A 14,411-nucleotide genomic window follows, 5' to 3' on the forward strand; every position below is an offset into this window, starting at 1 on the left:
TGTTGCAGTGCTTCTCTTGGGAAGGGGGGCACCGCCCCCCCCACCCCCCCAACACACACAGGAGAAAAAGAGGAACATCGGCAGCTGCCTTATCCTAAGCCAGAGCTGTGGTCCCTCTAGCCCAGTATTGCTGACACTGACTGGCAGCAGCGGCTCTCCGGAGTTTCAGGCCGGATTCTTTCCTAGCCAGACCTGGAGATGCTGCCAGGGATTGAACTGGGGCCCTGCTGCAAGCAAAGCAGGGGCTCTGCCACTGAGCCACAGCCCCCCTTAGTGATGGCCGATGAAAGCCCAAGGACCTCCTGCAAGCTTGCTGAGGGTGGCGGGTGGGACTGAAGCGCCTTTGGCCTCCACCACTTCTCTGTCTCACACATGCTCACACCAGGTTTGGATATGGACCTTTTCCTTGGGGGGCTGTTGGCTCGGCCCGAGGCCTCTTCACGGGCAGCAGGTAGAAGCCCAGAGTGAGACCTTTATTTGCCTGAGCAGGAGCGAGAGGCCTGGTGCCCGGAGGCGGCATTGGTGGTGGAGGCGTCGGCATCGGTGTCGGTGGAGGGCTTGTGCCAGGCGTCGGAGTTGGAGGTGAGCAGCTCGAAGTGCCCACCTTCTGTCGCCAGATGCTTTTGTTTTATTTCTTCCGGTGTGATTTCCAGGTCTGTCTATGCGAGAACTTCATGGTCACTTCCCAAGGGCAAGAAGGCTAGACTAGCCCGTGACAGGTCGTTACAAAACCCAAGTCACGCTGGCTGGGAGACGCGGAGAGCCCCAGCGCCAAACCCAGTCCCAGAGTGCTCTCTGCAGTCACAAGGTTGTCAGGCTGCCAGCTGAGAGCTGGGGGGAGTGAGCACCTAGGGCGGGGGTGTCGAGCCTCGGACCTGGGGCCCTAATCCAGCCCTTCCCCAGATGGCCATGCCCCCTTTGACCTGCCCCCTCCCTCATTTGGTGGTTTCCCAGCTTTTGTGTAATCCCCCACTCCCCATTCTAAAAGGTTGACATGCCCCCCCCAAGGCTGCCTTGCTGGCAGCAGGAGCTTTAAGGTAAAACAGGCTGGGCTCACCTTGTAAAAGAGACTCCAGAGATCTGGGGCATCTCTATACCAGCCTAAACCCCACATTTAAAACGGGCCTTTCTGCTCCCGTTTTAAATGCAGGATCACGACGACGCCCTTTTCCACGTGCCTCCTTTCCCCCTCCCCCTCCCCCCCTTCTCCCCGCATCTGAGTCTTCCATCATCTTTCATTGGTCTCGCTCCTCTTCTTGCTGCTTTACCTCTTTTCATGGAGGGAACTCCAGCGAAGCACAACGGGGTCATTTGATAGCTCATTATCTGCGATCTATTTAAAAACGGAACAAAGGGCATTTAGTGCAGGAGACGCCTTGAATGACCACGGTGTCATGCAAGAGCCCGCGAACTTCCGTGAAGGAGCCATCTCAATCGCAGGACAAAAGCTCCGTGGGAAGGAGCCCCTGACTGCGCGTCTCCCCAGGGGTTTGGCCCTCAAGCTGCACGCTGAACCCTCCTGCCTTTCTCTTAGTGCCGGGCGGCGTTGGAGGAGCGCTTGCGGCCAAAGCAGCAGCCAAAGCAGCCAAGTACGGTGAGTCTTCTGCATGTCTCCCCTCCTGCCCACCCTGGCTAATCCAGCTTCCCCTTCGGGGGGGAGGGGGCTTCCCCCCATTCTACCCCCACTGCACCACAGTGCTGGCCGCAGGGGTCTTTCCCAGAGCAAATGCCAAACCATTACTGAGACAAGCCATGAGATGACTGCCGAAGGGGATCCCAAATGGCCCAGAGTGTAGGTTATAAGCCCTTTGGGGCAGAGACTGTGAAGTCGCTTCTGCATCCTGTACAGTCTAGCCTTCCAAACCTGGCACCATTCCAGATGTTTTGGACTTCAACTCCCATCAGCCCCAGCTAGCATGGCCAATGGCCGGGAATGCTGGGGGTTCTGGTCCCCCTGGTTCTTCTGAGGTTACTTTGAACCGTGCCTGAATAACAGTGGTGCAGTTAGGCGGTTTGGGGCCACTCGTATTTCTCTTTTCACCCCCTCCGACACACATGATTCCATGCTTTACAGCCACATTTCTAAAGCAAAAAAAACCCCCAAACCAAAGAGGCAACCCTGATAATGAAAAATAAGAAGAGAGAGCCTGGGCACATGCAGTTTTGCATTTTAAACTCACGTATGACTACAGGGGATACATGCCATGGTGACTGCCCCTGCTGCCCCGATGCCAAACACATTTGCTTGGGGAGAAACACTATTTTGTTGCAGGAAGAGACAACATATATTTCAAGTAAAGACAATAAACTGAGCATCTGTAACCGCGCGCACGCCTGGCCGCTTGCCCCCGATTACAGAACGTTTCTAAAAATAGGAGCAACAGACGGCTCCCCAAGGAGCACTCCGCGGCCCTACCTGGATCTCCCGGTGGGGCGGCAGCCAGGAGCATGTTTGCGCACGTGCGCGTGGTGCACCAGCTGTGGCGCTCCCTGTGTCAGTCCGATCTGGCAGCCGTTATCCATGTCCTGGTTACATCACGTTTAGACCACTGCAACGCGCTCTATGTGGGGCTACCCATGAGGACTGTCTGGAAGCTTTCATTGGTGCAAAATGCTCGGCTGCTAACTGGAGCACAGCATCGGAACCATGTTATACCTGTCCCGAAAGGCCTGCACTGCTTGCCATTCGCATTCCAGGTTCAATTCGAGGCATCGGTTTTAACTTTCAAAACCCTGCAAGGCAAGGCTTAGGGCCTGGCCATCGGAGGGACGGCCTGCCTCGCTGTGAACCTGCCCAGGGATTGAGAACTGCAGGAGAGGCGCTTTTAAGGGCACCTTGAGGCCCAGCTTGGGGTCACACATGGAAGGGCTTTCTCCTGTGCCGCTCCCGAAATGTGGAATGAGCCCCCCAAAGAACTACAATGAGCCCCCCCCAACGGCTTTTAGAAAGGGTGTGAAGACACATCTTTTTAATCTTGCCTTTTAAATTATGTTGTTGTTTTCACATTTTTAAAGTGCTTTTTATGGTGCTCTGCTGTTGTAAATTGCCACTGACTGCCTTGATGCCTTTTCTCTTAGCAAATAAGGGGGGATCCAACTTCCTCAGTACACAAATCAACTGTAAATGCTGTGGTGACCAGCGCCGGGCCTGGCAGTTCAGGGGCCCCCCACTGGCTCAGGCCTGGCCATAAGCAGGCATTTGGGCCCCAAAGTCCAGCCTCCGCAGCGGCACAAATGGGTGCTGAGAACCAGTGTGGTGTGCCTCAGACTGGTGGGCTGCAGGCTTGCACGCCTAAGCCGATGGCTGCAGCATCCGGCGCGGATGCATGAGCCGCTGCGGATGCAACGCCACAGAGAGAATGTCCAGAAACACCGCTGCGTCGGGAAGACTTCCTCGGTGGGCATGTGCGAGGTGGCGGGACCAGGGGTGCAGAGCCTCACACCCGGGTCCCAACCTGGCTCCCCGGGGTCCCCAGAAGGCCCCGCCCCCTTTCCCCAGCGTTGCTCCCGTTGTCCTTATTCTAAAAGGACGAGATGCCTCGCCCAAGGCTGAGCGACTGGCAGGAAGCGTGTCAGGCTACAACAGGCTGGTGTTTGGGGTATTTTGGCCCTGCCCAGTTGGCCTTTGGCCCTGCCCACCGCTGGAATGCGACCCCCGGGAGCTTCGCCACCATGAGATCCATGCCCAAAGAGGTTCTGCACACCTGCGCTGCACGGAGGGGGGTGGAAGGTGTGAAGGACCTAAAAGCAGGGGGCGCGCTGCAGTTGGGGGAATTGCTTTGAGAAATTTTCCTCATTAAACTGGGACTTGGGAGGAGTGGGACACAGGGCAAAGGAAACCCGCCCAGCAGTTGGGAAAACCTGCTCCATTAAGAACTGTGCGTCAGCTTAATTTAAAACCTTTTAAATCTCTCTGTAGGCGCTGGAGGAGGAGTCTTGCCCGGAGGCGGGGTCTTGCCCGGGGGCGGGGTCTTGCCTGGAGGCGGAGTTCCTGGTGCAGGTCAGTACTGGCTATTCCTGGGGCTCTTGTGTCCCTGGGTCGGAGGCCATTTCTGGCACTGTCCAGTCCCATTTTGACAACCACAGGTGATCCCTGAGGAATGGGACTCTGACAGGGGTTGTTTTTCGTTCTCTCGCAGGAATCCCCCAGCTTGGAGCACAGCCAGGCGCCCAGGCGCCTAAATATGGTAGGTCTGCGGGATTTTAAAAAACAACCCAGACTTGCAGTCCTGCCTATTCACTCCTCGAGGAAGAGCTCAGAAAAGGGGTACTGAGCTCTAGCACCACAGTGGGAGATCTGTGACTACAAAGGAAAGTGCACGGATGGGTTCCACCAGCCTTCCCCAAGTTGGCCCACTCCAGGTGTGTTGGACGGCGGTATCCCCGTGGGGCTGCCTGGCTTATCTTACCCGAAGGCTGCCTTGCTTCCACCTTCCAGCCAAAGAATTCCTCGCAAGGCAGTAAAATGTCCTGCGGAGTTCAAGGGTTAGAATGCGGCAGGATGCAAGACGGGTCCAGACCACGGGAGAGGAAATGCCAGGAATGCCAGGAGGCCCAAATTCTTTCAGCCCGAGGGCCAGGTTCCATTGTGGAGGCGCTCTCGGGGGCTGCATTCCAGTGGCAGGCGGGACTGAGCGGCAGGGCCAAGATGCCAAAAACGCCGGGTTCTTTTAGCTCACAGCTCTTCCTGCCAGTAGCCATGCCTTGGGAGAGGCATTTTAGAGCAGGGGGGAAACTACACCAAAGGCAAGGCTTGAGAAGCCACCAAATTATTGGGGGAAGGGGGCGGGGCCAGGGAGGGGCTTTCTGGGGAATGTGTGGGACACTGGGTGGGCCGGATCTGAGGCCCCCCAACACCCCTGCTTGAATGGATGCACTGCTGAGACTTGCTCCCTTCTCTTCGGCAGGAGCTGGTCTGGGCGGTGTTGGTGTGGCAGGTATGGTGGGCAGCAGCCAAGGTGGCTGGGGACGGGGGCTCCATGCAGGGCAGTGTCTTTTTCTGGGGCAAAGACAGGCATGGCTGCAGCTTTTCCCTCCCAGCTCCACAATTCAGACGACGGACGGCGCCTTTCAGGCAACATCAGGCACTCGCTTGGCTGTCAGTCGCCTCCTGTCCCCCACGCTTCCGAATGTGTGATGCGCTCTTTTACTGGCACGGGGGGGGGGGGGGTGTCAAAGCACCAAGGCTTTTTGAGAAGCAGGGATGCCCATGTCACTTGCCACCCCCCTCAGACTTATTTTTATTTTATTTATTTATTTACAATATTTATATACCACTCCTCATCAGAAGATTTTGGAGCGGTGAACAACATAAGAATAAAGCAATGGTTAAAAGAGTTTAAAAAGTTAAAACATTTTTAAAAAGACAAATCCCAATGAAGTGGAATTCAACAACCCGTGGCTGGTCATGCAAGGAAGGCCTCTTGAATGAACATCTTCAGGAGGCGCCGGAAAGAACACAATGTTGGTGCCTGCCTGACCTCTAAAGGCAGGCAATTCCACAGGAAGGGGGCCACCACACTGAAGGCTCTTCTCCTGGTGGACTCCAACCGGGCCATAGGTCCATGTGGAACCACCAGGAACATGCCCTCTGATGACCTCAGTGACCAGGCAGGTTGGTAGGGAAGGAGGCGCTCTCTCAGCTATCCTGGTCCCAAGTTGCTTAGTACACTAGTACTAATACATTAAACCTGGCCCGGTAGCGAATAGGCAGCCAGTGCAGTTCCCTCAGCAAAGGAGTTAAACGCTGAAAAGGGGCAGCTCCCGACAACAGCCGAGCTGCTGCATTCTGCACTAGCTCCAGCTTCCAGACCAGCCTTAAGGGCAGCCCCACATAGAGCACATTGCAGTAATCCAGTCTTGAGGTTACTAATGCCTGTACCACCGTGGTCAAGCTATCCCTGTCCAGGAGAGGCCGTAGCTGGCAAACCAGCCAAAGCTGGTATAAGGTACTCCGAGCTGCCGCGACCACTTGGGCCTCCAGCGACAATGATGGATCTAGGAGTACCCCCAGGGATGGACCTGATCTTTCAGAGGGAGTGCAACCCCATCCAGAACAGGCAATGAGCCTATCTCCTGGACCCAGGAACCACTCGCCCACAGGGCTTCTGTCTTGCCAGGATTCAGCTTCAGTTTATTGGCCCTCATCCAGCCCATCACTGAGTCTAGGCACTGATTCAGGACTTGCACAGCCTCTTCTGATTCAGATGTCACAGGGAGATAGAGCTGCGTGTCATCAGCATACTGATGGCATTTAGCTCCAAATCCCCTAATGACCGCTCCCAACGGCTTCATATAGATGTTAAACAACACTGGGGACAGGATGGTACCCTGCGGCACCCCATAGCTCAACTGCCAAGGGGCCGAGGAATAGTCACCCAATGTTACTCTCTGAAATCAGCCCCATAGGTAGGACCGGAACCACTGTAGCACAGTGCCTCCAATACCCATCCCACAGAGTCGGTCCAGGAGGATATCATGGTCAATGGTATCAAAAGCCAATGAGAGATCGAGCAGAATTAACAGGGTTGCACTCCCCCTGTCCCTCTCTCGATGAAGGTCAACCAAGGCTGATTCAGTCCCACATAACCAGAATGAAACCCAGACTGAAATGGGTCTAGATAATCAGTATCCTCCAAGAGTGCCTGCAATTGGTTTGCCACAACCCTCTCAAGTACCTTCCCTAGAAAAGGGGTATTTGCGACTGGGCAGTAGTTGTCTAATACCATTGGGTCCAGGGTGGGTTTCTTCAGGAGTGGCCGCACTACTGCCTCCTTAAGGACAGCAAGGACCCCCCCCTTCCCATAGGGAAGCATTTATCACTCCCTGGACCCACCCAGTCATGCCCCTTTGGCTAGCTTTTATTAGCCAGGAGGGACAGGGATCAAGAGGGCATGTGGTCGGTCACGTTATTGCAAGCATCTTGTCCACATCATCAGGCCATAACAACTGGAACTGATCCCACAAAATAGGGCAGATGGTGGCATTAGACACCTCGACTGGTACTGCACTAACAACAGCATCAAGACTTCCCTGTCCCCAATGCAGTCCTCACAGGGGTGGGGGGAATTAAGTTTCCCAGCAGCACTAGATTGTTCCCTGTTGCAATGCGAAGTCTTTTCGGGTGGCCTGCACTCGGATGGGCCATTAAGACCTGCTCCGGGTGGGGATGAACGCTGCTTGGGCTGGTCTGTTGAGCGGGATCAAGGCAGCGGCCTCCACTTGGGTCTGTCCTTGGGGCGTGGCGAGGGGGCCGGGTGCGAGGAGTGCCTGTGCTTCCAAATTTACCGCTGCACCACCGTGCACTTCTGACGTCCCCGTCCCCGTTTTCCACAGGCCTTGGTGGCGGCAGAGGAGTAGGAGGGGGATACGGCGTCCCTGGCGTGGGAGGAGCCGGTTACGGTGGCCTTGGAAACGGAGGACTGACACCCGGTATGCAGAGGGGGCACTGGGGTAGGGGGCCGCCCTTTTCCTTCACTGCCCTGCTCACGCCAACGGCGGAATGAAGACGCAGTTGTAGTCGCCTAAAGGGCCGCCTCTGGTGGAGGTGGCTGCATCTGCAGGAGTCTGGCTCTCAGCCACCCCTCCCAAAAATCTAAATTTCAAACTCTGGGGCAGTGGGGGGGGGGCAGGGGGGCTTCTGTTTTAATGGATTTTCTGCAGTAAGAAAAAGATGGAGGAAGCCAGTGGAGGCTGGTGAGTCCGCTGTCAGGAGGCGGTGAATCCTCTCCAGGTTTCATTCAGAACTCTGAAGGAGCTAGCCAAGGTTCTGACTGATTCTGACTGGAACCTGGAGTGGATTCACTGCCCCGCTGACAGTGGAGCCACCAGCCACCACTGGAGGAAGTGGTGGGGAAACACGGGAGGGGAACAAGCGGATGGCAACATCATCCAGACCCCCGTAAACGTCCCCGACTGCACAATAAAAGTCTCATCTGGAAGCGGCGGGGGGGTTTGCTGGGCTTGGGCCTCACGCCAAATCTATTTGCTAGAGCCCTGAGTGTCCATTGGTCCCAATAAGAATTTTTTTTTCTCAGCCAAATTGCCACGCAGGAGGCAATTTTCGGGGGGGGGGGTTGCAGCTCGGCAGGGACAGCTTAACTCTCCCCCCCAAATCTTCCTCCGCATGAAAAACACCTTTTTTTTATTGGTTTGGGATGATTTCAGTCAAGGGGCAAATTAATTCAAGAATTTATTTCATGGGAGGTTTTTTGGGAGAACTAACTGGCTGGCCTGGTGAAATGTTCATAAATCCTCATCATTATTTCTACAGTTGCAGATATAGATATACATTAGCATATGCAGATTTTGTGCAGATGTGTGTACTACCCACCCAGGAACCAAATCTTTTAAGTGCCCAGGAAGCCTCCTGTCTGGATGCGCCAAGTTGTTTGCAAAGCATCCCCACATTTTTTAAGGAGAAAAAGATGGAAGCATGAGGCCTACACATTGGCGGCGCCAGGAGCCCTCTGACTGGAAACACCCAGAGTTCTCCTGATCCATTTTATTGTATTTATTTATTTATTTATTTGTCACCTGCTACACCACACTAGCCGTAAACTTAGATCTGAACCAGACAAACTTAGAGCTTCCTTACATCTGGTAGTTTTTAGAATCCCTTGGGAATATGAGAAGGTCCCTCTACCAGTTTGGAGAAGCAGGTCATAAATCTTGGAAACAAAATAAACATTTTTTTTAAGGCAAATGAGAGGAATAGTAATTCGTGGTGTTGCAAGGAAACACGAGCGATCAGAATCCACTTGAGAATTTTATTTTAGTTTTGGTTCTGATGGTACTTTATCTGTGCTTTTCTTTCTAGTATACCCAAGTCAATTTACAGTGCTCTAAAAAGACTCCGAACCGCAGCAAATGACCAGAAATCAGTTTACAAATTTTAAAAGATGATCCCCCCCACAATAAACAAACAGATTTTAAAATGTGAAACACTTCAGTATAAATTGTTTGTTTATATTACAAAATATATATTTTAAAATGTATAAGCTGGTCACCTGATGGCTGGTCGTTAACCGTGGTTTGGAGCAGCAGTTCGTGAGTGCTGCATCACCGGCTGAGCACCTGAGAAAGAAAAATAGGGGGAAAGAGCCATTTTCCTAAGCCAGCCCTCTCCCAGCAGGGCACCCTCCCTCAGCCAGCTGGGGTGATGGGAGTTGTAGTCCAGCACACTGGATTAGAATCATAGCATTGTAGAATAGTAGGGTTGGAAGGGGCCTACAAGGCCATCAAGTCCAACCCCCTGCTCAGTGCAGGAATCCAAGTCAGAGCATCCCCGGCAGATGGCTGTCCAGCCTCGTCTTGAACGCCTCCAGCGTGGGAGAGCCCGCCGCCTCCCTAGGGAATGGGTTCCATTGTCGAATCGCTCCAACAGTCAGGAAGCTTTTCCTGATGTTCAGCCGGAATCTGGCTCCCTGTCACTTGAGCCCATTCTTCTGTGTCCTGCACTCTGGGATGATGGAGAAGCAATCCTGGCCTTCCTCTCTGGGACTGCCTTTCAAGGACTTGAAGAGCGCTATCATATCTCCCCTCAGTCTTCCCTTCTCAAGGCTGAACATGCCCAGTTCCTTCAGTCTCTCCTCACAGGGCTTTGTTTCCAGTCCCCTGATCATCCTTGTTGCCCTCCTCTGAACCCTCTCCAGCTTGTCTGCATCCTTCTTAAAGTGTGGTGCCCAGAACTGGACACAGTGCTCCAGATGAGGCCTAACCAGGCCTAACCAGATTGGAGAAGGCTTCCCTACACCAGCGAAGCATGCCCCTTTCTCGCCGCCCCCAAGTGCTCAGCCTCATGGTCCAACGTTCAGATACGGATCTCCATCCGTTCAATCCCGGTTTCATTTTGGTGCCCAAATTCTCATTTTCTTTTGTTCTGTCGCACAGGCTTGCAGTATCTGGGGGCCGGCGGTAAACCCCCCAAGCCAGGTAATAAGACAAGGGGACTTCCAGCGGTGACGGGGGGGTGGAATGCATGACGGCGAGGGCAGAGCTCAAGTGACCTCAGACACGGGGCTGCCACTGAGGGGCAGCCTGGTCGGGCGCTCGCCAAGGACCCAGCCCCAGCAAGGGCCTGACCGGCTCGTTGCCTGCCAAGCCAGCCGGTGGCGGTGATGGCAAGAGGATGGATGAGCAGCAAGAGCAGCTGGAGAGGAGGTGCACGTGCCAAGGGAGGGGCCATGGGGGAAGCCTTCTGCATGGGTTTCCCAAGCGGGCGCCAGCCCTGGCTGGAAAAAACGCGCCCTCACCAGAGGGAGATCTCGTGCACACTGAACCCGCCCTTCCCCGTCAGGACGTGTTCTGAACAGGGCCGAGGGGTCTCTTGCTGGAGGGCCCACAGAAGCCTGGAGCAGGCCTTGTCCAGGCCTCCCTCCGGGGGGGGGGGGGGAGGTGACGGAGCCTCCTCAAGGACTCCTTGCCCAGCTGGAGGATTCTCATGGAGGACATTCGAGCACTTGGCACACTCGCCGAAAAGTGTCAAGGTTTCGTAGGGCATGGCCATGCCCCCCCGCAAGGTTGCCGCACCGAGGGTGGATGTTGCCAGCCCCTGGTGCATCCGGAGGCTGGACCATCCTTGTCTCGGGAACTGTTGCACTTCCTCGGCACCAGCCCTGCTGATGCGGGATTTCTCTCTGCCCCACAGGCTACGGCATCGGCATCCCCCAAGTTGGTGAGTGGAGAGACGACTTTTGTTCTTTGTTCTGAAAAATACCACCTGTGAGACAGTCGCAGAAGCCGGGGCTTTGAGGGAGGTCGAGTTCTGGCCCGAAAACCTTTCTCCTGACTCTCTCTGGCTGCTTGACGCTACTCAGTGGTGATGGAAAGACACTCTGCACACGTTCAGAGGCCTTACAGTTTTTTCACTTATTCCTGGTCCTGTATTCAGGCGCCATGGATTTACTGTGCACTGTCCCCTAAGGATAAGCCAGCCTCTAGACTCTCTGCCCGCCCCCTCCTTTCTTATGACTGAAAAAAGGCAGGTCTGTTTTCAGAGTAAAGCCAGGAATCTGTACAGAATCCTGTAATAAATCAGATGTTACCAACACCTCTGTGGAGCATGAATTCAACCTGTCGAGGTTGAACAGATAGCATGTAGTGTCAGAACTGGGATCTGAACCCAGGCCGCCAGCCTCACAGTGTCAGGAGTGGGATCTGAGCCCAGGCCTCCAGCCTTCTGGTTGCTTTGACTCTGTGGGTAGGTGCAAATATGCCAGCCAATCTGTGTGAACGGACTCTATGGAAGGGATATCAGGAAACCCATGTGTGTTCTAGCTGGGATGGCCCCATTCCCACGGGCACGGCATTACCGGTTGCCACAGGCAATCCAATGAAGAATACATGTGCATAAACTAGGCCTTCCACTTGCCCGCCACCCCGAAGCTGTTTTGACCCTGCTCCTTTCCTCTCCTTGCAGCGGATGGGACTGGCTATGGATTGTCTCCCATTTACCCAGGTACGCTGTGGGGGGCTCAGGTCTCGTCAGGCCCCTAGTGTGGGATGAAGCAGAGAGCGGAAGGCTGGGACCCTCGGCACAGGGCATGGCTCAGGATGTGGGGAGGAGGGGGCTGGCTGGCTGGGAGGGGCCGCGGCCATGTTAACCAGGCGGCCCATCTGTTTTTGGTGCGCAGGTGGCGTACCTGGCGGCTACGGTGGTAAGTGCGATCCCGGCTGGCGGGGCAGGGGGTGGCCAGAAGCTGCCTGCACGCCCCGAATAGTCTCACCCCCTTCTGCTTCCCCCCCCACAGGAAAACCCCCCAAGCCCTACGGAGCCCTCGGAGCGCTGGGCTACAGAGGTACGTGGCCCTCACACCCGCGCGGGCAGGGTCGCTTGGCTCCCGAGCAGCAGTTTGCCTCTTGTTCCTGGAGCCTCCGTGGCCGAGCCAGTCTGGCCGAGAGCCAGACCACAGGGACCGCTGAAGGCAGCTTCCCGTCTCGCCCTGCATGGGGCGCACTCAGACTCGGCGCAAGAGGAGAACAAGAGGCCTAGCGCAGTATTGCCTGGGCGCCAGAGCCTCCAACATGGCGCCGCGGGCTCCAGTGTGCCTGCATGCGCCCCGCGCACCTGAGTTTTATGTTATTCCTCAAGCCAGTATCCCCTCACTCTTAAACAACAGGGAGGCTGGCATGCCGCAAAGCAAACGGGGCCCTCTAGCGCCGTCCTTACCTGGACTCCAAAGAGCGGCTTTGCATTTTGCAGCGCAGGCTCCAGCTCTGCCCTCGGCACAGGTTCCTGGGCAGGTTCCTTCTCTTCTCGTCTCACCACTTGGCCTTCTGGGAAATGAGTGTTTGGGGACTAGCCCCAGCAGCCATTGTAGGAAGGGCAAGCCTCACCCATGGCTTATGGCAGCCATTTTGTGAGAGCGCTCACAACACCCTCTCAAAATTCCAAATGTGCCCATCGACCCAAAAAAGGGCTAGGGAAACCCTGACCCTAATATTGACTTAATCTGCCTCCGTCGGGGCATGTGTTAGGTCTCTGCAGCACTAGTCCAGGAGCGGGGGGCAGCGGTTGAAAGAGACCGATCAGCTCCGTTGGGCCAAAGAGCGCGAGCTGAGGCCCCTTTGGGCTGATGTGAGTCTTGGGGGTCAGGTGAGAGGAAGTCAACAGTTTGGGGGCATCTCCGACTCACCTGAGGAGAGACTCAGTGACTTTCAAAGGTGTCTTTCAGAACCTGTGTTTTTTCATGCGCAATGCACATCAAAGCGAAACGGGTCGCCTGCTCTCAGGCAGAAGCAGACTTTGGATTTTAAATACATGGAGCCCCAAACATTGGATTTTTCTATTTTTGCCATAGAAATTGGACATGCATCTGTGGATTTTTTTCTATTTCTGCAATAGGAATTGAACACTCATCTGTGTGTGTTTTTCTCTTTTTTCCAATAAGAATTCGACCTTTTGTTTTGTGTTTCTATTTTCACAACAGAATTTGGGCATGCACTTTTTTATATGTTAGAAATTGGACACTCATTTGTTTTGTTTTTAATATTTTTGCAACAGAAATTGGGCGTGCATTTGTGTTTTTTAAAAATATGTTTGCAATACAAATTGGCCATTCATTTGTTTGATTTAGCATGATTTTGCAATTGAATTTGATTTTGCAATTGAAATTGGACATTCAGTTGTGTGTATTTTCTGTTTTTCCAATCAAAATTGGATGTTTCAAATCGAAATGTCCAATCCCTACCCCCAGTTTCAAAGGTGTGCCCAAGGGCTTTTGCTGTTTGAAAGGTCCAATCCAGATTTCCAAGGGCTATTTTGGGCTCACTTCCAGGTGGGTGAGATTGCCAACTGTTGATTTCCACCCTGCCAGCCCCGCTCACTTTACACTTTCCTGTTTTCCCACAGGTGGCATTGGACGCAAGAGGAAATAGCTCGGACAGACTGCACACCATTCACCTCATGAACTTTGGTGCTACTGCCTGGTCTCGAATGTACATCCCCCCAACCCCGAGAAAAGCAGAGGTTCCACCACCACCACACCTGCCACCCCCTCCTGTGCCTCCCCCTGCACCCCAGCCTGCCTTCCTCCCTCTCACTGGTGCTACAACCATCCTACAGGGAGCCTCCCCTCCCCTTCTGCTGCCTGGGGGCTCTTTGGTGCTGCAGCCATGGGGGCTGCTTTGGGGGGGGCTGCCCGAGCACTTTAACCAGCTCCTGAACCCCGTGCCCACATGCCGGGGTCAGTAGCCATTGGCCAGTTGGCCCTGCTTCCTCTCTAGCCTGTTTCTGCAGGCCCTAAGTGTGTGTGTGGGGCAGGGGCGGGTTGCTAGTTTGCCCCTTGCCGGAGTGCCCCTCCCCCTCCCCGCACACCACCTGCGCATGAGGGTTGCGGGGGCAGATCAGGGCAGGCCGCCAGTGCCAACGGGATTAGCCTTCATCCTGCACCTGCTGCTGGCTGCCAGGCCTGGGACAGATGAGCACACAGGGCCAGGCCGCCTCCAGCATACCTGACGTGGGCGCCAGCGTCGCGGCATCCAGGTCCGAGCGGATGGGGCAGCCCAGGAACCCCGGCCGCGACCAGCCGACCCTGCCGCACGTCTTCATGTTTAATCACTTCGATGTAACTGGGATGGGACACTTTTTTTTTTTTTTTTATAAAGGAGAACAGTAACTGCTTTCCAGAAAATGAAGTAAATAATAAAATAAAACAAAACCTGACTAATAAATAACTTTTTAAAGGAAATTCGCCTCTCTCTTTCCCCCCGCCCCCACACACACTTTGGAGGAAGGCTTACGTCCCAAACGGCGCAGAAGGCCATCTCTGGAACCTATTTGCTGATGCCCTTGAAAGCACGAAGCAATAATAAAACCCAGGTCAGCCTGGGCGTTTCCCTCACTCCTGAGCAAGGACAGGCCACCCCTGCACACCTGGGGTGGATTATTCCTTTATTATTTATTTATAGCC

At 54.5% G+C, this 14,411-nt stretch overlaps 1 protein-coding gene across 1 annotated transcript in view; it reads left to right on the forward strand.

Moving 5' to 3' along the window:
- Nucleotides 1–14,187, forward strand: part of ELN (elastin) — a 78,804-nt gene extending 64,617 nt beyond the window's left edge. Inside the window, exons 24-35 of the mRNA XM_084823005.1 lie at nucleotides 490–582; nucleotides 1,535–1,594; nucleotides 3,920–4,000; nucleotides 4,140–4,187; nucleotides 4,908–4,937; nucleotides 7,336–7,431; nucleotides 9,892–9,933; nucleotides 10,649–10,675; nucleotides 11,420–11,458; nucleotides 11,634–11,657; nucleotides 11,751–11,798; nucleotides 13,352–14,187. Of these exons, the coding sequence (XP_084679131.1) occupies nucleotides 490–582; nucleotides 1,535–1,594; nucleotides 3,920–4,000; nucleotides 4,140–4,187; nucleotides 4,908–4,937; nucleotides 7,336–7,431; nucleotides 9,892–9,933; nucleotides 10,649–10,675; nucleotides 11,420–11,458; nucleotides 11,634–11,657; nucleotides 11,751–11,798; nucleotides 13,352–13,377 (614 nt within the window). The 3' untranslated portion in view covers nucleotides 13,378–14,187. The remainder of the gene's footprint in view (nucleotides 1–489; nucleotides 583–1,534; nucleotides 1,595–3,919; nucleotides 4,001–4,139; nucleotides 4,188–4,907; nucleotides 4,938–7,335; nucleotides 7,432–9,891; nucleotides 9,934–10,648; nucleotides 10,676–11,419; nucleotides 11,459–11,633; nucleotides 11,658–11,750; nucleotides 11,799–13,351) is intronic.
- The last annotated feature ends 224 nt before the right edge of the window (nucleotides 14,188–14,411 follow it).

This window comes from Heloderma suspectum, chromosome 16 (assembly GCF_057233095.1).
Source record: "Heloderma suspectum isolate Gila_16-S chromosome 16, 16-S_ref, whole genome shotgun sequence".
NCBI lineage: Eukaryota > Metazoa > Chordata > Lepidosauria > Squamata > Helodermatidae > Heloderma > Heloderma suspectum.